General features: G+C 40.6%; 1 protein-coding gene across 1 annotated transcript in view; it reads right to left on the bottom strand.

Annotated features, from left to right (window-relative positions):
• Positions 1–24,761, bottom strand: part of FAM117B (family with sequence similarity 117 member B) — a 68,849-nt gene extending 44,088 nt beyond the window's left edge. Inside the window, exon 1 of the mRNA XM_061148990.1 lies at positions 23,846–24,761. Within this exon, the coding sequence (XP_061004973.1) occupies positions 23,846–24,449 (604 nt within the window). The 5' untranslated portion in view covers positions 24,450–24,761. The remainder of the gene's footprint in view (positions 1–23,845) is intronic.
• Between the last annotated feature and the right edge of the window lie 684 nt (positions 24,762–25,445).

Here is a 25,445-nt window from a genome sequence, read left to right on the forward strand (position 1 = left end):
TTCCCAGCATCAGCCAGCTGTAACCAAAGTTCAAACTGCCTTAGTTCACAGCATGCCACGGCTCCTTTCTGGGCTTCCACTGCAGTCTGACACTTCTCTTGCAAACAATTTTTTTAAAAACTAAAATAAACAGATCCTTTTGCAACCAATAAAGACTTGTTAATACGAGTCTTCCAAGAGCAACAATAAATAAAATACAAAAAACAAAAGAGAATTTAAATTTCCTATTTCAAGAGGTACTTGGAATTTTAATACCAATCAGTACATGCATCATGTTGTACTTGTTAACGTCTATACCATTAGCTTCAATTCTCTATCCCTGAAGAAATACATTTTAGAATTGCCTGCCATATATGTCTAAAGAGGTGAGTTACAAAGCAATTTTAAACCTACCACGTCTATTCATCTCCTGAGTGGCCTACCTTACATGGCTTTCATTCAATAAACATTTATTGCGTACCTATTACAGATACAGAACAAGAGAAAAGATGCCTGCCGTTGCAAAACTTCTATGCTAAAAGGGGAAGTTGTTCATAAAACCAATGTGGTAGGTGTTAATAACAGGGGAGAAAGTAGGGCAAAGAAGCAGGGGAGCAAGCTGTGTGAGGCTGCCATTTTATACAGAACTTAGGAAGGCCTCTGAACACACACAGGAGACAGCAAAGAGTATATGAGGAGTGGCCCAGCTGGAGAGAAGAGCAGCTTGGGGAAAAGCTCTGAGGGAGAAGCACTATTGGCCTCCCCAAATCACTTTACCTCTCCTGTAAACTCTCCCGAACAAAAACTGTAAGATTCACCAAGACAATACTTCCTTATCATTCCTTCCTTTCCATATCCATCAGTGTTAGTCACTCAGTTGTGTCCAACTCTTCGTGACCCCCATGGACTACAGCCCACCAGGTTCCCCTGTCCAAGGGATTTCCCAGGCAAGAATACTGGAGTGGATTGCCATCTCCTTCTCCAGGGGATCTTCCCAACCCAGGGATCAAACCTGGGTCTCCAGCATTATAGGCAGATTCTTTACCATCTGTCCTAATTTCAGGTTTCATCACTTCCTGCTTTGACAATTACATCAATCAGCTGTGGCTTCTCCCACCATCCCATCCTACACTCTGCTACCATTTGTTCATGTAGAATAAATTAGCCACTGAAACAATCCTTTTGAAAAGGGGTGCCAAAACTTTAGAGAGGAAATTAAGAAATTCTGCTGCAATTCTTTGCTGGGTGCCAAATTAATGACAAAGCAAGAATCTTCAGTTTTGTGAATAGTAAATAACTGCTCTTTATTTTGACCATTTGTGATGTAACCATCAATAAAGGAAACGGTAATTAATTGTGCACGTGCAACATGTGACTACTATTAAGGAAGAAGAAATGTGACTTATGGGTCTTGGAGACCACCATTAAAATTCACGAAATCTTGACAGCTGAGTGAAAATTCTTTATTGCCAAATGGGTCAGAGACAGTGCCTTCCTTCTACTTAGGCGGGAGCGCTGTAACTGCTTCCAGCCACCCACTGTGATTGAAGGCACATGTCGCCTCTCCACGTATTCTCCCGTCCACCTGGTGGGCAGGGAGTACTTGGGACAGTGGAATTTCAGCTAGAGCTCTGAGTCATTGTTTAGAGGAAAGCTCTTCCAGAAAGCCACCAAACCTACACTGGCCACAGTAAACCTTTGTGAAGCTCCTGAAATTTCTGTGGTGTATTTCAGCCGACAGTGTCAACAATCATAATGTAGAGAAAATGAGCTGAACTGGGGTGGGAGGTAAGTATAGGTACTTATGTTGTTCTAGCACTACACAGGAAATTTTGGTGAAAAATCAAAGGAATAACCACCTACTTGAGGATATACCGTATCTTTCACCATGTATAGCTGAAACTATCAAAGCCCTTCCCATATCCATTCACAGCCACTATGGAGAGACCTGCAGTTCCTGTGGATAGTTCTCTGGACAATTCTCAAGTATCCGTCCCTCTGTGCCTCAGAGCTTTCTCTAAACTGAAGGAGCACACTCAACAGGCAGCAGGCCAAACAGGAAGTGGCTGGAAGTCAACATCCCTTAAACCTCCAACCACCGAGGGACAGAAGGTAATGGATAAACACCCCAGTTTCCTTACCTCCTCACTGAGACGATTCTCAGATACGGTCACATGATCAATCAGAGGTGCTCAGCAGGCCCGAGCTCCTGCTGTCTACTGTGGTATACTACTTATTAACACATTCATGTTGGCTTTTGTCCTTTCCCCATCTCTTCACTACTTCCTTAACATCTCTTCCAAACAAGTCCGTGTTTTGGAGAAACCCAAACTAAAACACCATGCAACATTAGCTTTCAAAACCATGCCTTTATAATCTATAAGACTACAACTTTCCTATCAATATGGCGAATTATGTGGGAAGCAACATGTTAAATTATTTATCTGGCTCTTCGCATATCAAAATGAAGTTCACAATTACTTTAGATTTAGAAATGAGGAGAAAGACCAACATTTTTTTTAAGTTTTCAAAATCAGTAAAGCTTTGGCATATGTGATACGTTTATCTGAAGCACTGAATACAAGAAATCAAACTTCATAATGCAAATGCCAATGAAGAGCTACTATCTTTGCCTGTCTAGTATACATCCCTTTCCTCCTTTTGGTAACAGACTCTGGCCCCTAAGTATTGAGTTTAAATGACCCAGGCTTGCTTAGTAACAGTATCTTACCCTTCTGGGTGCAGTTACTGATTGCAGAATGGGATCACAACTTAACAGAGTCCTTCCCTGGAATTTTTCTAGGAGAGTAGGTGGGGAAGACACCCTCTTGCCTCATGGGTCTTAGAGACGTAAATCAAGTCCATAATGGTCTCTGGCCTTGTCCTCTGCTATGTAGAACAAGTCCCTGCACTAGAAAGAGTGCTTCTTGAGGACACAGACTTAGTTTGTCTTATGTTATCACTTGCTTCTCCACCAACTAAAATCTTGTCTAGCACACAACAGGTATTCAATGAAGGACTACTGATTTGAGTCAACAGGACAGAATGAAGCTAAGAGCTAGACAAAGGTGAAAAATTAAAAGATTATCAGAAAGTATCCTGAAAGCATTTCATCCTTGTGGACAGATCTATCCAAGCTCTTGGTTGTTCAGAATTTCACCAAATCTACTGTTATTTTACTTAAGTTGGTTTGTCACTTATAAGCAAGAGTCTAGAAAAAAAGTACCTCAAGCAAACAAAGGAAAATCTGCATAAAACAAATTGGTGCTTTAATATTCCTTCATTTTTGATCCAATAAAACACTCAAAAATAAGGATTTCAAAGGAAAAAAAAAAACCAGTACTCCTCTAAAGGATGATCTAAGGAAATACTTTCACAATGACATGTCTGAAAATTCCACTTGAAACAATGTGAGGAACATTTCCCTTAGTTATGTTCCTGCTTGGCCAAAATATCTCTGAGGATAGGTTTTATAATTTAAGCTTGTCTCAGTTAACAAAGTAATTTTCAAAAAATAGTCTGGAGAATTTCAGGGGGAAATGTCTTCTAGTTTGCTGCCCCTCAAAAATAAGCAAACTTTATCTTCCCTATGTAATTTATTTTGCAAAGTTGCTATTTCTTGCTGTACTTCTGGCAATAAAAGCAGGTTTCCATAAATAAAAAAGCTCGGATTCCACACTATGTGTGATTGACAAGCCTGATGGCAAGTAAGCAGACCCATCTATACTGATATTACATGACTGATACAGACGAGCATGTGTCTTTTAGAAACTAAAATTTTTTTTCTCCTAGAATCACTTTATTTTTTAAACTATATTTGTTTTGAAATTTCTAACATCACAGCATAGTATCTGTGTTTACCAAATCAAGAGCCGAGATTAATATTTCTACTTAAAATGCCCTGTTTTCTAACCTTTTCTACCAATTTTCTACCCTCCCATCCACTGATTTATCAGTCTATTTGTTCGCTATCCTTCTCTTAAGACTAAAGGCAATCCTGCTCCAGGCATCTTAGAGGCGCTATTATACACGCCCCCAGAAAGCAGCAAGAAGGAAGGAGCCTCTAGTGTACACTGCGCTTTACTTTGTCTTCTTTCAAATCTCCCAGCTTTGTGTGATACCTGTTCCTAACAGGTACTCACCGTCAGCCACATATGTAAGTGCTACTACCTAATACTGTGACGAGATCTTAAAAACAGAGGCCTCAAAACTAAATAGCCATTAGTAGAAATCCCACACTTAGGAACTCTCTAAAACACTAAAATACTTACCTTTCTGGGCCTGAGTATTCTTATTTATAAAATGGGAACTAATAAGCCTAATTTTGAGGTAGGCATCCAATGCATGAGGCATAGTATCACTTCCTTTGCATTTTTCTTTGCAGATACAGAAAAATAATGAAAATCAGCTCCAAAATTCACAGCTCCATACTACACATTTTAATGTTCTTTTATTAATATATAAATCCTTAAGTCAGAAGAGAATTACTATTACTAATCTCTCTTTAGAAAGAGAAAACAGACTTTTTAAAAAAACTGTGCTCCGTATATGTTTAGATTTTAGACAAACCAACGTTTGTGTGCACAGGGTGGTTCTGCCCACTGATGTTTAGGACCTAGCTGTTTTGACCAGGCATGTATCTGTGGTTTGACAGTGATTTACTTCTAACAGCACTACTGTTCTACAGCCTTATCCGCTCTTCTGTGGATGAGCCATGAGCAGACGTTAACTACATGCCTGTTTGTTTCACCAGCCTCGACTCCAAAGACCTCAAGAAGAATGAAACCTAGCAGACGTCAACGCACCAAGAATACTACTTTAACTGCGTGAAGTTAAAAAGTTTCCTTTTTCAACATTTGACTCCACTGTAAGTCACTGCTATTAATACAGAATTTTGATTAGCTTTTTATTATAGAAAGGGAGCATGCTATATCAAAATATTAAAAGAAAGGGAACTGGATAAAGTAGAAAATGAAACGTTAATTGTGCTGCATTCCCCCATGCCATCAGTGGAAACCCAGCTAGCAGGCAGTAGGGTCTGAGATTTCTCAGACTATAAATGTTCATATGTACACAATCAGATACAATTTTTTTAAAAAACAGATGTGGGGTTATCATTATCACCTTTCTAAATTCCATATACAGGTGTCAGTATGCTGTAATGTTCTTTATCTTTCTGGCTTACTTCACTCTGTATAAGGGGCTCCAGCTTCATCCATCTCATTAGGACTGGTTCAAATGAATTCTTTTTAATGGCTGAGTAATATTCCATGGTGTATATGTACCACAGCTTCCTTATCCATTCATCTGCTGATGGGCATCTAGGTTGCTTCCATGTCCTGGCTATTATAAACAGTGCTGCGATGAACATTGGGGTGCACACAGAAAAAGAGACACAGAAATACAGAACAGACTTTTGAACTTTGTGGGAGAATGTGAGGGTGGGATATTTCAAAAGAACAGCATGTATACTATCTATGGTGAAACAGATCACCAGCCCAGGTGGGATGCACAAGACAAGTGCTCCGGCCTGGTGCACTGGGAAGACCCAGAGGAATCGGGTGGAGAGGGAGGTGGGAGGGGGGATCAGGATTGGGAATACATGTAAATCCATGGCTGATTCATATCAATGTATGACAAAACCCACTGAAAAAAATAATAATAATAAAAAAAAAATGAAAAACAAACAAACAAACAAACAAAAAAAAAAACAGATGTGGCAGTGTAAGCTTCTCTGACTCTTCAAGCCTTCATCCCGTCCATCCTGACCAAAGCTGTGTGTGTACAGTATGTTGTGTATGTGTTTTTCAATGTGTAACACTAATTAATCTTTTATCAACAAAGTATTCTTCCAGTGTAAATTCTGAGTCCATTAATTTTTTATTATTTTACTAAAGATGATAGGTAGACTATTTCTAATTTTTTTCAATTTTCCTGTTTATTTTGCTAAAATAATTTGTTTCAATCGCCTTTAATGTAAATCTTACAGCAAAGATGCAATCTGCTTTTGACTCATCAAATTTTATCAATTAGGGCCTCTATCATCAAGTTTTCCTTTGTAAAAATTATTACTATGCCCAATTTCTTAAGGGAAAATTGTGAAGGCATATACATATGGTCATATACATGATCTATACAGAATTTTCAATGTCTAAAGATATAACATACATAAACACTAATATAAAAGGAAAAGGCTAGAAAGACATAATTGATTATATAATTTCTGCATTTTATCTGATTACATAAAAATTTAGGTATGTATAATTCCCATAGCAACCAACAATGACAACAAAAAAGTATACAAAGAACAGAAATTAAACAGAAAAAGAAAGAAATTAAACAGAACATTGTAAATCAACTATACTTCAATAAAAAAAAAATTTTTTTAGGGCTTCCGTCGTGACTCAGTGGTAAAGAATCCGCCTGCCGGTGCAGGAGACATAGGTTCGATCCCCGATACATGAAGATCCCACATGTCATACAGCAACTAAGCCAGTGCACCACAACTATTGAGCCTGTGCTCCAGAGCCTGAGAAACTCAACTACTGAGCTGGCACCGCAACTCCTGACGCCCTCGCACCCCAGAGCCCGTGCTTCCAACAAGACAGGCCACCACAGTGAGAAGCCTGAGCGCTGCAAGGGAGACCTCGCACAGTCAAAAATAATAAAATACAAATAATAAAAAAAAAATTTTATTATATAAAGATAGGGTCAAAAGCCAATATATAAAATAAAATAGATTACTAAAAAATACTCAAGTAATCCAAAAGATGGTATATGGTGTCTCTAAGAAATGCCCTTCAAATACAGTACAGATAGAATGGAAATATAGAATGATACAGAAAGGATAGAAAAAAATAGATGATACCAACACTAATTAAAGCACACTTCAGAACAAAGAAAATTACCAGAGCCCCCCAAAAATGCATAATGATAAAAAGCTCAATTCCAAAAAGACATAACAACTCTTAAATGGTTCTGCACATTAAAAAAACAAAAATAAACAAAAAACCTTCAAAATACACAAAGCAAAAGCTAACTGGAATAAAATAAAAACTCACTAATATATTTGGAGAATTCAACACTCCTCTCTCAGTAATTGATAAAGCAAACAGAATCAGCAAGAACAGAGAAGATCTAAAAACCATTATCAATCAATTTTATCTAACTGACATTTATGTAACACTCCATCCAACAGCAGCAGAATATACAAGGGCACATGAGAGATTTGTCAAGGTAGATCATGTTCAGTAACATAAAACAAATCTTAATAAATTTAAAAAAAAAAGAACCCATAGAAAGTATGTTTTCTGGCATGGAATCAAAGAAAGCTATGTGGAAAACCCTCAAATACTTAAGAGATTGAACAAAACCCTTCTAAATAATCCATAAATCAAAGAAGATGCCTCAGAAAAACTAGAAACTAGAAAATATTTTGAATAAATTAAAATGAAAATAAAATATAATAAATTTTGTGGAATGCAGCTAAACAACTCCTTAAAGAAAAATATTCAACATTCAATTCTTCTATTAGAAAAGAAGGTCTCAGCTCGATAATTTACGTTTCCATCTGAGAAAAACTAGAAAAAGAATAAACTAAACCCAAAGCAAGTGGAACAAAGAAAATAATAAAGATAGGAGCGGCAATGAAACACATATAACAATATAAATTAAACTAAAAGCTGATTCTAGGACAGTTCAGTTCAGTTCAGTCCAGTCACTCAGTCGTGTCCAACTCTTTGCGACCCCATGAATCACAGCACGCCAGGCCTCCCTGTCCATCACCAACTCCCGGAGTTTACTCAAACTCATGCCATCCAGCCATCTCATCCTCTGTCATCCCCTGAGTCTCCTCCCGCCCCATCCCGTCCCAGCATCAGGGTCTTTTCCAATGAGTCAACTCTTTGCATGAGCTGGCCAAAGTATTGGAGTTTCTGCTTCAGCCATCAGTCCTTCCAATGAACACCCAGGACTGATCTCCTTTAGGATGGACTGGTTGGATTCTAGGACAAGGTATATAAAAATCATAAACTTCTAGTTAAAATGTCTAAGGAAAAAAGAAAAGACACAAATTTCCAATATCAGGAATGAAAATTCCCAAATATCTTTCAACTAGGAAACGAATAAACAAACTGGGATACAGCTATATTATGGAATACTACGCAGAAATAAAAAGCAGTGAATTCCCGATATATGCACTAACACGAATGAATCTCAAATGCATTATGCTAAACAAACGAAGACAGAATAAAGAGGCTAAGTACTGTACAAATCATTTAAATAATATTCTGAAAAAAGTAAAAGTTACAGGAACAAATAACAAATCAGTGGTTGCTAAGGCCTAGCAACCACTGAGGCAAATGACTTTAAAAAGCATGAGGAAACTTTATGGGTGACAGAAATGTTCTATATCTTGATTGTGGCTGATTATACAACTGTGTTCTTTGTCAAAATTCATACGACAGTATATACTAAAAAGGATGAATTTTAGTGTATGTAAATTATACCTCAATAAACCTAACACTCCACACAACTTCCAAATGAAGAAAATCTTTTAAAAACAGTAAGGGCAAAAAAAGTAAACTTTCAGTGAGTAAAATGATCAGTCAACCGATACAAACAGAACTATATATTTCACATAAAGAGTGAACAAGCATTTAAAAAGAATACAGTTAAGTCCCCTACGAACCTCCAAGTTGCAAAGTTTCAAAGATGTGAGTGTGATTTGCACGCCCAATCATGTGGTTCACACGTGCACACTGTCATACGCGTGCATCCTCAACAACTGTGCTTCTGTGCACTTCACCGTGGAGTACCGTACACAGTACCATCGCACAGTACCTTCATTTCAAGGCCAGGACGGCCGGGAGCAAGCGTGAAAGCACAGTGACGCAGCTGCTCTCCCATCTCCCACCCCCGCGCCTCCTCCAGCCAGTAACTCTTCTTGCCTACTCACTTGATGCCAGCCCCTGTATGCCAGCATCTGTACTGAACTATTCTACTTTTCAAAGTAGTGTACTGTTTAAATAAAGATTAAAATTGTCTTCTTTAATTTTGTGTGTGTCTTTTATGTATTGTTTTTGTGAAAAATATTATAAACCTACTACAGTACAGTACTGTACACATATAGTACTATATACCACATACAGGAACTTTCTGGCAGTCCAGTAGTTTAAAGACTCGGAGCTTTCACTGCCCTGGCCCAGATTCAATCCCAGTATGGGGAACTAAGATCCTGCAAGTCTTGTGGCATCAACAAAAAATAGAATAAATAAAAAGAATATTCAGTTTAGTTCAGTTCAGTCACTCAGTCGTGTCTGACTCTTTGAGACCCCATGGACTGCAGCACACCAGGCCTCCCTGTCCATCACCAACTCCCAGAGTTTACCCGAACTCATGTCCATTGAGCCTGTGATGCCATCCAACCATTTCATCCTCTATTGTCAACTTCTTCTCCTGCCTTCAATCCGTCCCAGCATCAGGGTCTTTTCTAATGAATCGGCTCTTTGCATCAGGTGGCCAAAGTACTGGAGTTTCAGCTTCAACATCAGTCCTTCCAATGAATACCCAGGACTGATTTCCTTTAGGATGGACTGGCTAGATCTCCTTGCAGTCCAAGGGACTCTCAAGAGTCTTCTCCAACACCACAGTTCAAAAGCATCAATTCTTTAGCACTCAGCTTTTTTTATAGTCCAACTCTCACATCTATACATGACCACTGGAAAAACCATAGCCTTGACTAGATGGACCTTTGTTGGCAAAGTAATGTCTCTGCTTTCTAATATGCTGTCTAGGTTGGTCATAACTTTTCTTCCAAGGAGTAAGCGTCTTTTAATTTCATGGCTACAATCACCATCTGCAGTGATTTTGCAGCCCAGAAAAATAAAGTCAGCTACTGTTTCCACTGTTTCCCCACCTATTTGCCATGAAGTGATGGGACCGGATGCCATGATCTTAGTTTTCTGAATGTTGAGCTTTAAGCCAACTTTTTCACTCTCCTCTTTAACTTTCATCAAGGGGCTCTTTAGTTCTTCTTCCCTTTCTGCCATAAGGGTGGTGTCATCTGCATATCTGAGGTTATTGATATTTCTCTCAATCTTGATTCCAGGTTATGCTTCCAGCCCAGCATTTCTCATGATGTACTCTGCATACAAGTTAAATAAGCAGGGTGACAATATACAGCCTTGACGTACTCCTTTTTCTATTTGGAACCAGTCTGTTGTTCCATGTCCAATTAATAACAACTATTATTTCTTATTAAATGGTAGTATATGGCTACTACATGAATTTATTAAATATCTAAAATATTCTCTATGACTCCAGGAAATAGATATGTAAGGAAATATCAATGGAAGCAATGAAGTACTTTATTACATGCACTGAATTGATAAAACTAAAGAAAAGATATGAAGTCCAATTCTGACAAGGCTTCACAGCAACAGGTAACACACTTCTTTCTGTTCACAGGGTAAACTGACTCAATTATTTTTTGGTAAGCAGTGCTACAAAGCAGCAAATTATTTAAAACAACTAAATAATCTCAATCTTGGGAATGTTTTTTCCTAAAGAGGCTATATATCAATGTACATTTATTTATACCAGTCCCCAAACACATACATTTTAAAATATATTTTTACTAAGGTAATTTATAGGAAACAAAATAGAAATCCACTGAAAAGGAGAGTGATTCAGCCAAAGTTTATAAAGTTTTACAAAGGGGAAGCTATTCTATAACCTCTCACTATGCTTAGCCTTAAACCCAGTTACCAGTCAAAAGTATACTATTAATAAAAAAAAATATATCAGGATTCTGTCCCCTGGTGAAGAATCTGCCTTGCAATGCAGAGAACACCAGTTCGATCCCTGGTCCAGGAAGATCCCGCATGCCTTGGAGCAACTAAGCCCATACACCACAACTCCTGGGCCCACACCCTAGGCGGCAAGCCCTAACTACTGAAGCCCACGGACCCTGGAGCCTGTGCTGCATAACAGGAGAAGCAATGGGAAGCCCGCACACAGCTGCAGAGCGGTCCCCACTCTCCACAGCTAGAGAAAAGCCCACACAGTAACAAAGACCCAAGACAGTCCCCCCCGAAAAAATATATACGTATCAGACAAGAATATGTATTAATAGGTGGATCAGTATCATCTCATCAACCATTACTAGAAATATGCAACTTCCTGTCCAACAGGATGTCCAACAGGCCTTCCAAGGATTATTGAAGATATTCTTCTCAATACTGAGCTAGCAGTATAATCTTCATAAGCAAAGCTCGCTTACAAGAAAACAGTAGTACTTAAAACCTAGTGCTATGCAAGTACTCCAACCAAGGAAACAGACAAAAGACGCACAGAAGACAGGCTTGGGTCTTCAGGCTCACACTGCTTTAAAATAGGAAGCCATCCGTTCATTCACAGTTTTTACTGGGTCTCATTTAAATCTTGCATTTTATTAATACCCCAACTGAGGGGAGAGAGTAACAGGTTTAATTACAAAGGAGGTTTTGGATGGGCTATCTGGGAAAACATAAGTTCAAGTTGTGGATCCTAATTCTTCCTAATACAATAGAGACAGCTCTGAAGTAGGACAACAGCATTCCTGTGACACTAAATCAATTTCCAGGAGCAGATTTTTCAAGAATTCCAGGGACAGTATTAATAGCAACTGCTTTCTAGCGAAGTGACGAATGTCTATCCTACAAGTCACCTGGCAATTCCTGACTGCTCACAAAGCACTCAGAATCAGGATAGAGTCCCACAGGGCCAGAGCAGGCTTTTGCAATTAAGTAATACTCTTCTTAGTAATACTGTGTATTTTCTTACTTTTATTGTTAATCCTTGAATAGTATAAAAATCCACACTGTCTCACTCTTTAATTCTAAAGCCCGTAAGGTCAGGGATGCCTTACCTCAATGACTTACATGTTGTTCTGCACAGAGTGAGCATGGATTCTAAAAGAATACAAAGACATCACCTGGACTTCCCTAGTGGTGCACTGGGTAAGAATGCACCTGCCAATGCAGGGAACACAGGTTCGATTCCTGATCAGGGAAGATTCCACAGGCCAGGGAACTAAGCTTAGGCGCCACAACTACTGCACCGGTGCTCTAGAGCCTGCGAGCCAAACAGCTGAGCCGGCAACTACTGAAGCCAAGGTGCTCAGAGCCCGTGCTCCATAAAAGAAGCCACCCCGAGGAGAAGGCTGCGCACTGCAACGCAGAGTAACCCCGTTCACTGTGACTAGAGAAAAGAAAGATCAGCACACGTCTTAAAAATTAAAAAAAAAAAAAAGATACCATTTGTCCTTATCTTTAAAAATATCAGCGAACATGCACAATGGGAAAACGTAATTAATGCAAAATAGTTTTTCAGAAAATACTAGATACATCTCAGTAAATCACAGTAGAACAGTAAGTAAAATAACTATCAGAAATTTTTAAGAATAATAAATTGGAAAGGGTATATACAGAAAAAAAAATTAGGCTTTATTTTCCAAAATTTCCATATTATTATTATTTCTTTCGAAATGTTAAAAAATTTTAGTGCATTATGCCTCAAAAGTTTATGGCCAACTCTGTATGCATACTGAATATAACAGCATTTATGAAACCAGTTAATAACGACAACATTATTAACTCAACCACTCAGGTAGGCTGGAAATCTCAGTCAAAATGATGACCTCTCATCTTCTCACCCTGCAAATCTAATCAGGTAACAAGTCCTGTTATTTCTTTGCTTCTCAAATACAATCCTTTTTTCACTCACACTACAACCACCTTATTTCACACAAAGAAATTAAGACTGATGAAAATGAGAATAAAGATAAAAAATAACCATCTAAAGCAAAAAGAGTAACAATGTACTGTGGAATTTACAACAGAAAAACAAAATACTGGACAACAGCACAAAAGATGTGAGGCAGGAATAAGTATATTACTACAAGGTTCTAATGTGAAATATTAGGTAACAGACACAGAACATTTCCATCACTGCACCAAGTTCTTTTGAACAGCGCTGCTGTAGCACAACCATTAACCACTGAGAGTGTAATGAAAAGAGGTGTAACTGATAACTAACAGTAGAGATAAAATGAATGTAAAAATAATCCAAACAAAGATAGGAAAAAAGAAGCAGGGTCTTAGAATTCAAGTCTGAACTGATATTGACTCCTGAAATGTATTTTACAACAGAAAGAAAAAGTGTACATCTTTGATCAAGAAATTTCATCTCTAAAAATTATCTACAGATAAGCTCATTTATATGTATAAGTACATAAAGAAGTATAAATAAGAATGTTCGACACAGGACCATTTAATAACAGAAGACTAGAAAATGATCTAAACGTTCAAAACAGAAATCTGGGGAAATAACATATGGTCTATAGACTGAAGCGACTCAGCAGCAGCAGCAGCAGACCTAAACATAAAGTCACACATCCATATATGTATATGTGCCTAGAATAACTGTAGAATAATACAAAAGCAGCAGCTAACGATTTCTCTGAGAAGAGTGAACTTAACGACAAGCAGGGGAAGACTAGTTACTGTATTCTTTTTTTATTACCTATAATTTTTATCGTGTGCATATATTAACTGCACAGAAAGAAAGGAGAGAGAGAGGGAGGGAAGGAAGGAAGGCAGGAAGAAAGGGAGGAAAAGAGAGAAGGAGGGAAAGAGGAATACAGGCCAGGAGCTAAACTTATAAAATACACAATTCCAGAATTAGCTCCTTGGAGGCAAGAAATCCCCCCAAATTTAAATTTCCTTCCAAAAGAAATTTACACTAGTTCGTAAAGAAAAGTGGGTCAATTAAAAATGCTATATGTATTTTCATTTTGGAATAAATTATAGTTAATTTCACCTTGACTACATGCCAGCCTTTATCAAAAAAAAAAAGTAGCAAAGATTTTCAATTAAAATAATACTGAAGAAATAAAAACATGTTACTCACAAAGACAACAGACAGGGAAGGAGGCAAGAGCAGAAAAGAGGTTTCAATGACGTTTTCAAAGTAGATGTCTAAGTGGTAACTTAGCTGCAGTCTGACTATAAACTCAAATCAAGACTTCCTGATCTGCCCTGATGGAAGTTCTAGACTTCTGTGGCAAGAAAAGTATCTTGTCATTCACAGGAAAGCAATGAATAATTTGCTGCATTTCAACTTCTTACATGAATAAACAAACTTAGTTGTTTAACAAGTATCAAGAGCTAGGAAACAAATGTTTCATTTCATTTGAAAATGAAATGTGGGTGTGTTCATTTCTAGTTCAACTCAGAATTGACCATTTGTATAGAAAACACACACACACACACACACACAAACCTCTAGAACACATTTCACCTTAAAAAGATAAATTTTTAAATATCATTTTTTATGTATAGACCTATAAATGAGGTCACAAAGTCAATATGTGCCAGTAATTCTGCTAAACCTATAGTTGAGACAGGGCATGTTACTTGAAGGAGCTTCCCAGGTAGCTCAGTGGTAAAGAATCTGCCTGCCAATGATGGAGATGCAGGTTCAATCCCTGGTTAGAAAGATCCCCTGGAGGAGGAAATAGCAACCCACTCTAGTATCCTTGCCTGAGAAATCTTATGGACAGAGGAGCCTGGCAGGCTACAGCGATTGGGCAGGCACATGTTACTGGAAGTTTTTCAAATTCAAACAAAATTGTATTTCAGGCTAAGTTTTTGTCATTTTTTAAAAATTTTTTGTCATATTATCTTGGCTTATAGTTTTAGTAGTTTTACTGTACAATCTTCTCAATAAATTTTCACACTATAAAAGGACAAATTTACTAATTTTATTTAAATTAAATCTACTGAGGCTACCTTTAGAAAAATGAAACCTCACTTGGCTTAAGCCAACTATTTAATCACAATGTACTTTGGTTGCCTTTGAGCTTTTAAAAAAAAATCTATGAAAAGGGATTAATACCAAGAAAGGTAAGCTAAGCTTAACTATGTTTGTGTCCAAGAAGGGTAGAGGTGAAATCTATACCCCAACCTGTTTACACCTACACACCTATAAAATGAACAGGCTTATAAACTGGCCAAATAAAAAGATCCACAGAGAAACCAGTCTGTACTCAGAACATTGCTATTTCATCGTATCTCAACCTACTGATCACTAATGCAGGGGTTCCCTGAGAAATTGAAATTATTCCAAGGGTGTCTCCAAAGCAAAAAGACTGGGAGAAACTGCTTGAGAGAGATTTACTAGACGGGCTCTGTATTTAAGGACACAAGACAGATCTTCAGGCATGTTACTGTAGGACTCTTACCAGGAGAAACTGGCCCAAGAGAAGAAAAAAAAAGAAAACCTACTTTTGAGAGACCCTGCATCAGCATTCAACTTTGAGAGCCTCCAGTGCAGAATGACCTGCACTCAGACTAAAAACCTAATCAGCAATTTTGTACCTTATTTAAATATTAATTGAAAACTAAGGAAAGTTTCCAACAAGAAAGACACAGCTCAAGACAAAAAGGGCTCTCAGGACAATGAAGAAGGCAGAGAAAACTTGGAGGGTATTTATACCTTTTTTAAAATGTTTTCACAAGACACTGACAAGACAAGGAATAACTTAAAAGATACTGACACAAAAAGTAAGGTTAAATCCTTCCCCAGAATGATTATGTCCAAAAAATTAAAACTCAGTTGAAGCGATAGAAAATGTATCTGCTAAAAGAACAACAACAAAAAAGATATGGAAACTAGGACAGAAATAAGAAAATTATTGATTGAATCCAAGAGGTTCTACATAGCAGTGGTTCCAAAAACATAAAACAAAGATAACAAAAAGAAGAAATGAGAGAAGAAAAGGTCCCAGAAACAAAGAGTCCTGAGGTGGTAAAATTCCAGAGTACCCAGCACACTAAATGGAGGAAAACAAATCCTACACCAAGGTAATCACTTCAGAACAGTGGCAGCACTTTCATAAAGACAAACACACACACTATACACAAAGGACTAAGAATGAGGATGGCATTCAGACTTCCCAAAGGCTTTTCTAGAGCCCAAAAAATGAAGTCCTTTCAATCATCAGTAGAAAAATTATTTCCAACCTAGAATTCTATACGGAGTTAAACCATTAAGTGCAAAGACAGATAAGTGCAGACATTCAAGGTCTTAAAAAAACAACTTTGGAGGTTATGCTCTAGTAAAACAAGTTCCAGAGATCAGGGTGTCCAAAACCAGAGGGAGGTGAAGGAGTTTCCAGAGAAGTTCCAAGGCAAAAGCCATGCCACCGATCTGGAAATCAATGTGACAGTTGGGAATAGGAGGCTAGGAGAGTCCAGAAAGGCTATCTTCAAGGAAAAAAAAAATAAAATAAAACTGACAAAGTACTGGGTGTGTTTTAAAATACTTAAAAGAAAGTTTGTTATGAAAAGTTTGGGGATGACTTAGTCAGAGGTACACAGAAAACAAAACAAAAGCCTTTTCAATTTCAAGGAGCCTAAAAAGTTATAAAAGAAAGGAAATATAATTGTAGCATACCACAAGGTTCTGCTGTAAACAGTATTTACACAGTCGTAATAATATAAACATTAATAACGATTTAACCAGAAGAGTGCTGTAACTGCAGAGGGAGGGCTGGGAAGGACAATAAGGGACCAAGTCTACAGCTGTCAGAGTAGGAAGTCACTGTATAATCATCAAGTTGAACAAAGTGTTAGTGTTACCTGACATTTTAAATTACATACATGTACTCTGATTAAAAAAAAAAATTTTAATTAAAAAAAAAATTTAAATTTTAAAATACAGTATCTGACAAACATACTATTTCTTCTTCAAGTAGTTTGGCAATAAAAATAGCTTACTTTATCAACTCCCTTCCGGTCTATTGCTGAGTCATCTATTGTCTTAACGCACCCTTACCTCCTCTCCATCCTCAGAGAAAGAAGTGTCTTTAATTGTTTCTGAGATTTCCAGACTACACCCTCTGCTGGATCCCACTGCCTCTCTCATCTTCCATGACCTTGCTCCATCTATTATTGCCTCCTCTTGAACTTGCAGTCTCATTTTCTTGGGAATCCTTTCCCCAAACCTATGACACATGCTGAAGTGTCCCCCATCCTCTAAGTAAACAAACGAACCTTAGCTCACCTCTTGGTCCTGTTTTCTCACCTTCCTTACAGTGACACAGTAATTTATACTCCGTAAGAGCAATCTATAATCATTACCTCTACTTCCTCAACCAATACTTTAACCTGATTTGTGTCCCCAACATGCTAGTCTAACATTAACAACTGGACTGAAATGTCAAATTCAAAAGCCTATTCTCCAGGCTCAGCCTACTTGTTACCATCACAGAATTTTAAAATCTTTACCGTCTCCTCCTTGAAATCCAAACTTTCTCTTGGCTTTCTCAACACTATTCTACCACCACATCCTCAGGCTTCTTCGGTGGCTTTTCTACCCACCCTTCCCTGGGGGCTCAGCTGGTGAAGAATCCACCTGCAATGCAGGGGACCTGGGTCCGACCCCTGACTTGGAGAGATCCTTGGAGGAGAAAGATAACCCACTCCAGTATTCTGGCCTGGAGAATTCCATGGACTGTATATCCATGGAGTCACAAAGAGTCAGACACAACTGAGCGACTTTCACTTAACACATTATTGACCGGAGACATATTACAGCCACAGGCGTTAGTTTCTACAAAAATGTCCCAAGTCAATAATGCGCTAAAATGCTTCTATTCCCCCACTGTTGTATCCTCAACTTTCTCCTATCATCTTATCCATCCTAGTAACTAGTCATTTCAATTACCATCCATACGCAAACACTCAGCATGAAGTGTGGGTTAAATGAATGTTTACTGAGCTGAAATAAATGAGTCCCAATTTTTTGCCTCCAGTTCAAACTGTACCCCCAACTTATAAAACTGTATCTGCCACAATTTAGAAAATTACCTGAATTTCCTGAGAGCACAAACTAAGTAGGACCAAAACTGAACTCATTTTTCTCTTCCCAAACTGTCATCACTCACAGTGCTGTCTATCTCAATTAGCACCACCATCCAACCCTCAACTCCTTTCTCCATCCCTACTAGACCCAACAGGTTACTGAACCCAAGTTTCCTCAGTCTCCTTTAGCCTGGCCATTCCCACTGCCAAAGCAACTAAATTCATGTGCTTCATGCCTTTGTTAGTACTATCCAACAGTCTCATCCATCTCAAATTTGTAGTCTACTCATCCAAGATATTTATCAACTCTATGTATTTGAAGAATGTAAACACCACTAATTTAATCAATTCATTTTTAATGCCTAAACCCCTGGATGAGGATGATAAAAGTAATGTGAAAATAGCTAATATCAAGAGATTCTTTATTATTCCCACACAGAAATTACAAACATTTTGTCCTTCTAACAAATGCTGGGATGGATGAAACTCAAGCTGGAATCAAGACTGCCAGGAGAAAAATCAATAACGTCAGACATGCAGATGATACACCCTAATGGCAGAAAGTGAAGAGGAACTAAAGAGCCTCTTAATGAAAGTGAAAGAAGAGAGTGAAAAGTCAGCTTAAAACTCAACATTCAAAAAACTAAGATCATGGCATCGGTCCCATCACTTCATGGCAAATAGATGAGGAAAAAATGGAAACAGTGACAGACTTTATTTTCTTGGGCTCCAAAATCACTGCAGACAGTGACTGCAGCCATGAAATTAAAAGATGCTTGCTCCTTGGAAGAAAAGCTATGACAAACCTAGACAGCATATTAAAAAAGCAGAGATTTAAAAAAAAAAAATAGCAGAGATATCACTTTGCTGACAAAGGGCCATCTAGTCAAAGCTATGGGTTTTTCCAGTAGTCATGTATGGATGTGTGAGCTGAACCATAAAGAAGGCTGAACACCAAAGAATTGATGTTTTCGAACTGTGGTTCTGGAGAAGACTCTTGAGGGTCCCTTGGACAGAAAGAAGATCAAATCAGTTGATCCTAAAGGAAATCAACCCTGAATATTCACTGGAAGGACTGATGCTGAAGTTGAAGCTCCAAAACTTTGGCCACCTGGTGCAAAGAGTAGACTCACTGGAAAAGACCCTGATGCTGGGAAACAGTGAGAGCAGGAGGAGAAGGGAGCAACAGAGGATTAGGTGGTTGGATGGCATCACTGACTCAATAAACATGAGCCTGAGCAAACTCTGGGAGACAGGGAAGCCTGGCGTGCTACAGTCCATGGGGCTGCAAAGACGCAAACGTGACTGAGCAACTGAACAGCGATGACCTTGAATAATGACGGGTTATGACCACTGACTGTACAGAAGAAAATCCAGATATAACTTTAGAGTCGGCCATCTGGTTCCACACATGCAGATTCAATCAAGCTCGGATCAGGTATGTTGTAGTATGATTTAGACTTTTAAAATTCATGTATAAATGGACCGGAGCAATGCAAACCTGCTTTGTTCAAGAGTCAACTTATTACTAAATATTAGTTAGCATCCCATTTTCACAGGTGAAGTGAATTTGCTCAAAGTTAAACAGCTACTAAGTAAGCAGTAATACCAGGATTTGAACTTGACAGTCTGGCTCTAGTGGTATTATGCATGGGATACATTTGAATTCACATTCTATCCCAGGCTATTCTGTAAACTTATCTTCCTACTCTCTTTTTCGACTGCTTGCTCTTTCCTCCCCAAACATCCTATACTCTACATTTTAAGACATAGGACTGAATATGATATGTATATGTTCACATCTCTATGACTGTAAAATTCTGGTCCTCTCTTTCCAACTCAAAGCAAAATCCATCTCCTCTGAATTTCTATCTTCACTCCCTACAGAATTACTCACTTCTCTATAAGCCCAAAGCACTCATATTACATACTTAGGAACCTGTCTTATAAGGCTGGTTTGTGTCTTTGGAGTTCTCTTTTACATTCCTATATTGCACAGTTGAGGAGGGCATGGCAACCCTCTCCAGTATTCTTGCCTGGAGAATCCCCATGGACAGAGGAGCCTGGCGGGCTATGGTCCATGGGGTCACAACTGAGCGACTAAGCACACTGCACAGTTACTAACACATAGAGTAGTTCAAAGATTACAGAATTGAACTTAATTCAATATAAATTCTATTAGCCAAGATGCTGAACTAATAATAAGGTTCCAGTTCTTCAATGTTTGTAAAATAAAGATATTAAAACCAAAAGGATTCACCTGAGTGTGTGAGATTACCAGCAATCCTCCAAATGTTTAGAAACACCTAAGTCTCAAAGCTGCACACTTCACAAAGTACTAGAAAGCAGAAGTCTAAGATGGCGCCAACATGAAGTTCCCTTTCACTACTTCCTGATTATTAGTCCAGAGAAGTCCATCTCTTATTGCTGCTCTTGCCACACCCCCAGCTCAATTAACAACCAAATTCATAAATGACAAAATGCATCCAAAGTAATGGAAAAATGAGCAAAAACACAACTTGCTGTCTACCTATCAGTCAGCCATACTGCAAAACTGACTTTTACACATACTGTATGAATGCCTTTTTCTCTAAAGAGGAGTTTTCAAACTATTTCCCTTTGTTCCTTCCAGTAACTGTTTTTCAAACACAGAATTCAGCAAAATCAAACAGGTGGCAAGGTACTTTCAAGATCTGGAGTAGGTAGGGCCTGGGAACTTGCATTTTTAACAAAGACCCTAAGTGATTCTGATACAAATGAACCACAGATTACACTCCAAACAGTTCGGGCTGTTCTTGGCAACTTGAAATTTCACACAACCAGGAAAACTAAGCCTACAGTGGCAATTCATGCTCTATCCACCAAAACTAGCAGCAAAAACTAGTATAGCACACAATAGCTAACTTTTATACTGAGGTACTGTGCTGGGTATTTTTCACTTTTCTTACATTTATTCCTTACCACCGTATGAAGTATCATCACCGATTATCTTAATACAAATGAGAAAGTTAAGGGATAGAAAGTTAATCACTTCCCCACATCATATGGCTTTTAAGTGGCAGAAGACACAATGTCTACCCAAAGCCTATGCGCCTGCCCTCTTTGTACCCCTCTCTACTGGTAACACATCTGTCTGACATTATACAGAGTAAAACAGTCAGGTAAAAGGAGGGAAGGAACAAAACTTTCACCTTCTTCACCATTTTCTCTACAGTTCACACTGCTGTCTAGTTATCTTCTCTGAGCCCTAATGAAAAACCACTTGGCCCTGGAGATGGCAGGCACTGAAGGTGGGAAGTTGAAACTATCTGTCAGGGACAGGTGCTTGGATTACCTTACAGTCCTCAAGAGAAGGAAGTTCTCAATCAGCCAATGAGTAACTGTAACCCCGGGGGAATAAAGCAACTGTGGAGGGAGCTGACTGAATAGGGACACCCCTTAAAAGATCCTGAGACATTCAAACAGGGGACCTTCAGACGGGATTCCTAACAAAGATCAGGGTATCCAACTCACCTACAAGCTGACTGCCTGACCTAGATGGACCCTGGAATTTGAGTTACTTGAGGTTTATTTAATAAGGTAGACCCCTGCCTCTACCAATAAGGATGTCTGCATTTCATTGAAGCTGAAAACCAGCAGTGATCTCCTTTAAGCAAAAAGGGAGTCTCTTGATGTGCACCTGAAACTTTGTAAATCAACTATGTTTCAATTAAAAATAATAAAGGACTTCTCTGGTGGCCCAGGGGGTTAAGATTTCACACGTCCACTTCAAGGGACACAAGTTGGATCCCTGGTCAGGGGAGATCCCACATGCCATGTAGGGCGGCCAGGAAAAAAAAAAAAAAAGGAATTAAAAAAAATTTTAAGGAAGTCTCATGATTTATCCCTTTTCTTTCAGATTTAGTTTGTGCTAAGAGGACAAAATCAGAAAATACTTGTCCCACTCTGCATAGAAGTTCACTAGAGTGAAACAAGAACACATTCCTGGGAAGGAAGCTATGAGAGACTCAGACGGTGTAACTCAGTAACAAGCAGTATCCCTTTTTCACACCCAAGAGAGAGCGCTCCACTGGAAGAAAAAGGTTTTATTTTTCTGGGCTTTTTTTTTGTTTGTTTTTGTGGGGAGGAGAGGGCTAATGAAAAGAGTCCATTTTACAGCATGAATACTCTATGAAATGACAGATCTGAGAGAAAGAAGCTTTGGGAAACATGAAAAGTGGGCATATGAGGAGTCTGAGATAAGAAAAGAGCACCTTCCTCCACACATTCCCAATACTTAATTTAACCCGGGTCTCATCAGGTCGCTGCTTTTTAAGGGTCAAATAGTTGAGAGAGTAGTCAGGTGTTGTTATCAGACCATCAGATCACCACCAGCTTCCTCCGTCTTAACTGCCTACCTAAGTAGCTCTCCTTTCCTTCCACCAGCCACATTATGCCGGCTCCAGAAGGTTGAAGGCAAACTCAATCAATTATGTTCACCAGATACCTCTAAGAGTTGCTTGGAAAGCTAAGCACATGTCATTTTTGGGGTGCTATATATGTCCCCAGTACTATCTTACACACCATGAAGCTTCCTCCTTGATACAATGTAAAAGACATGGTTTTGGAGTACCACCCATCAGAGTTTAAATATCCACTCCACTGCCTGCTCTCCAAAATCTCCTGTGAGAGTTAAAGTAAGATCCAGGAGGTAAGTCACTCAGTAAGTAGGAGCTCAATAAGTAAGAGCTATTATTTGAGGGAGAGGGATTTTTTTTTTCAACAACGTTTAAAAAAAAGCATTTTGCATGTTTGAAAGGTTTCAAACAGTACTCTTGTTTTAGTCAGAAAACAGTATCAATCATTTTTCAGGGCAATTCTCTCCCCTCAAAGTATCCACCATCTAAAATCTTTGATGAAATAAACGGTAGAAAAGATTCACCCCATTCCCTGCAATTCTGAATGAACCCTTGAAACCACTTCGTTATCATTTTTATTTGGTTAGGAAGTACTGTACTGTTTCCTGAAATATCCAGCCATTCTGCCTAAAAATTCTAACAGAAGTTTCCCAAACGGTAAGACAACGGTAGATGCTGGCAGTATTAAAAACACAAGCTAGAAACCACACATTCCTCTTTTCAGGAGATTCTACAAAGATAACCAGATGATAAACATTATCTCTTTCAATTTCTACAGTCTGAATTTCTCTTGAATGACTCCTGAGGAATTCAACAGCTCCATTAAGGACCTTTCCCAAAAAAGCTCCCAGGTCTAGAGAAAAACAATTTTTAGGTCCCTAAAATAACAACAAGGAGACAAACCTTTAGGTCTTGTTTTTAAAAAATGGTTTTATATCCTAAACACAAAATCAGTGTATCAGAAATACACCAGACCCTCAAAGCCCATAAACCTCCCAAAGGAATCTTGCTTAACTTACTTCTCACTTCTTGCTACCCACTTAGTCTTAGGGAATGCTAACACACTCCCAGCCTCACGTCTCTTCAGGGACCCAACCAAACCTGCTATGCTAGTGTCCTCAAGTTCCCCAAATCTGACACTGTTTTGTGAAAGAGAAATGCTTAGCAACAAACATGTACTATACTAACATTAACCATGTCACTAAAGTGACAAACTATTCTTAGCCTCACTCCCAAGGGAGGGTAAGCAATAACCAGCGGGCGGCCAGAACCCCAGGTTTATCATTAACACATCTGCCTAGGCACAAGCTTAGCGGCTGCACCTCCACGGACCCGCACCAACTCAAGGCTGACCGAGGGACGAATGAGGCGGCCCAGGAGCGGCGGAGGGGACGCGGGGCCGGCCCGGGAAAGGCGGGGCCGCACCGCCCAGGCCCCGCCCCAGCCCCGCCCACGGCCACCCCGGCACCGCGGTAGCGCCGCAGTCCCCGCGCGGTAGCGGCGCGCGCCCCGGACCCCTTCCCGCCGCCGCCTTTCCCTCCTCGCGCAGCCCCCAGCACGCACCTGCTTTGCAAACCGGGGCGCTCGGGCTCCTCCTCTCCGGGGAGCTTCGGCTGTGCTCCGGGGACCTCCTCCGGTGCCGGACGCGGGCTGGGGGTGGGGCCGCGCTCACCTCTCCAGTCCACAGGTGGGTGGGCGACGAGCAGGGCGACGACACGGTTCCCAACAGCGGCGGCGGCGGCGGCGGCCGTGGGGGGCTTCCGCGGGCCCCGGGCGCGGCGGCGCGCGTGGGGCTGGTGCCTCGCGTGGACGTCGCGGACGCGCCCGTCTGCGTGGCCACCGTGGGGCTGGTGCGCGCGGCCGCGCTCCCGCCGCCCCGCGTGGGGCTCGTGCTGCGCGAGGCGGTGCGCGGGGCCCCGCCGCTGCCGCCGCCGCCGCCCGAGGGGCCTGAGGCGCCACCACAGCAGCCGCCGTTGTTGTTGCCGCCGCCGCCGCCGCCGTTGCTCCGCGTGGGGCTGCCATGTTGCTGCTGCTGCTTCAGCTGGAACGGAACCGTCGCCCTCATGGGCTGCAGGCGGCTCCCGGGTCCCCCGGCCGTGGCGACCGCACTGCCCCCGAGGGAGCCGGCCGGCGTGGGGGACCCATTGCGCCTCACCCGCTGGGACATGGTCCCCCCTCCCCGGTGACTGGGCGAGACGTGGGGTGGTTTTGTTGTTAGAAGGCAGGGGGAGGATTCTCGAGGCTGGAGGGAAGGCCTCCGCGACGGGGTGACGAAGCCGGAGTCTGGGGTGCTGGGGGCGCCCGGGCCGCGGCCGGCAGCAGCGAGGTGGTGCAGCCGTCGCCGCCGCCGCTGCTCCTCATCAACAATAGTGTCTCCTTCGCTGCCCCCGCCCCCCGCGAGCGCCCATTGGTGCAGCGTCAGCCGCGCTCGAGCCGCTCCACCGCGCCCATTGGCTGCGAGGAGCTCGGGTCCCGGGCCCCCGGGCCTTAGAGAACCTGGCTTTGCGCGGAGACCGTCTGCTCTTTAAAGAGAAAGAGACCCGCCCCCCCGGGGGGAGGGGGAGCGGAGGAAACAGGCTGTGTGTATGTGTAGTGTGCGCGCGCGCGCGCGCGCGTGTGAGTGTACACGTGAGTGTACACGCGTGCGCGCGCGCCTGGCCACGCGTATCTTTCCCTTCCCACTGGGGGGAGCCCTGGGGACTCAGATTCTGGAATATTGCCAAAGGGATTGCCCCCGAACCAGAGCGGTCCCCAGGGAAGTCTCAAGTCTTTCCCCCCCAACTCATTTCCTTAACTCAGTATTTACTGGCAGTCTGTGTTCCTGAGTCTCTTTCTGGCTTTTTTCCCCCTTGATCTTTTTGTTCTGTCCTAATTCCATCAACGTCTGGACAGGGCTCAAAGGAAAAGAAATTTAATGAATGTTACTGGCATTTTACACCTTGTCTCTCTTTTTTTTTAAGCTCTGTAGAGAGCCAAATCTTAGAAAGATTAAAACTGCTGGTTAGAATGCCATTTTAGATTGTATCAACGAAGTCCAGTGACCAAATGTTGTTGGTACATCTCCTGTATCTCAAGTAATGAAGAATTTATTTCAATCAACCACTTCCGAGTTTCCGGATACCTTGGAAAGATGATTGTTGCCTTACAAGTTTGTTAAGTGCCA

Source organism: Dama dama, chromosome 8 (genome assembly GCF_033118175.1).
Source record: "Dama dama isolate Ldn47 chromosome 8, ASM3311817v1, whole genome shotgun sequence".
Lineage (NCBI taxonomy): Eukaryota > Metazoa > Chordata > Mammalia > Artiodactyla > Cervidae > Dama > Dama dama.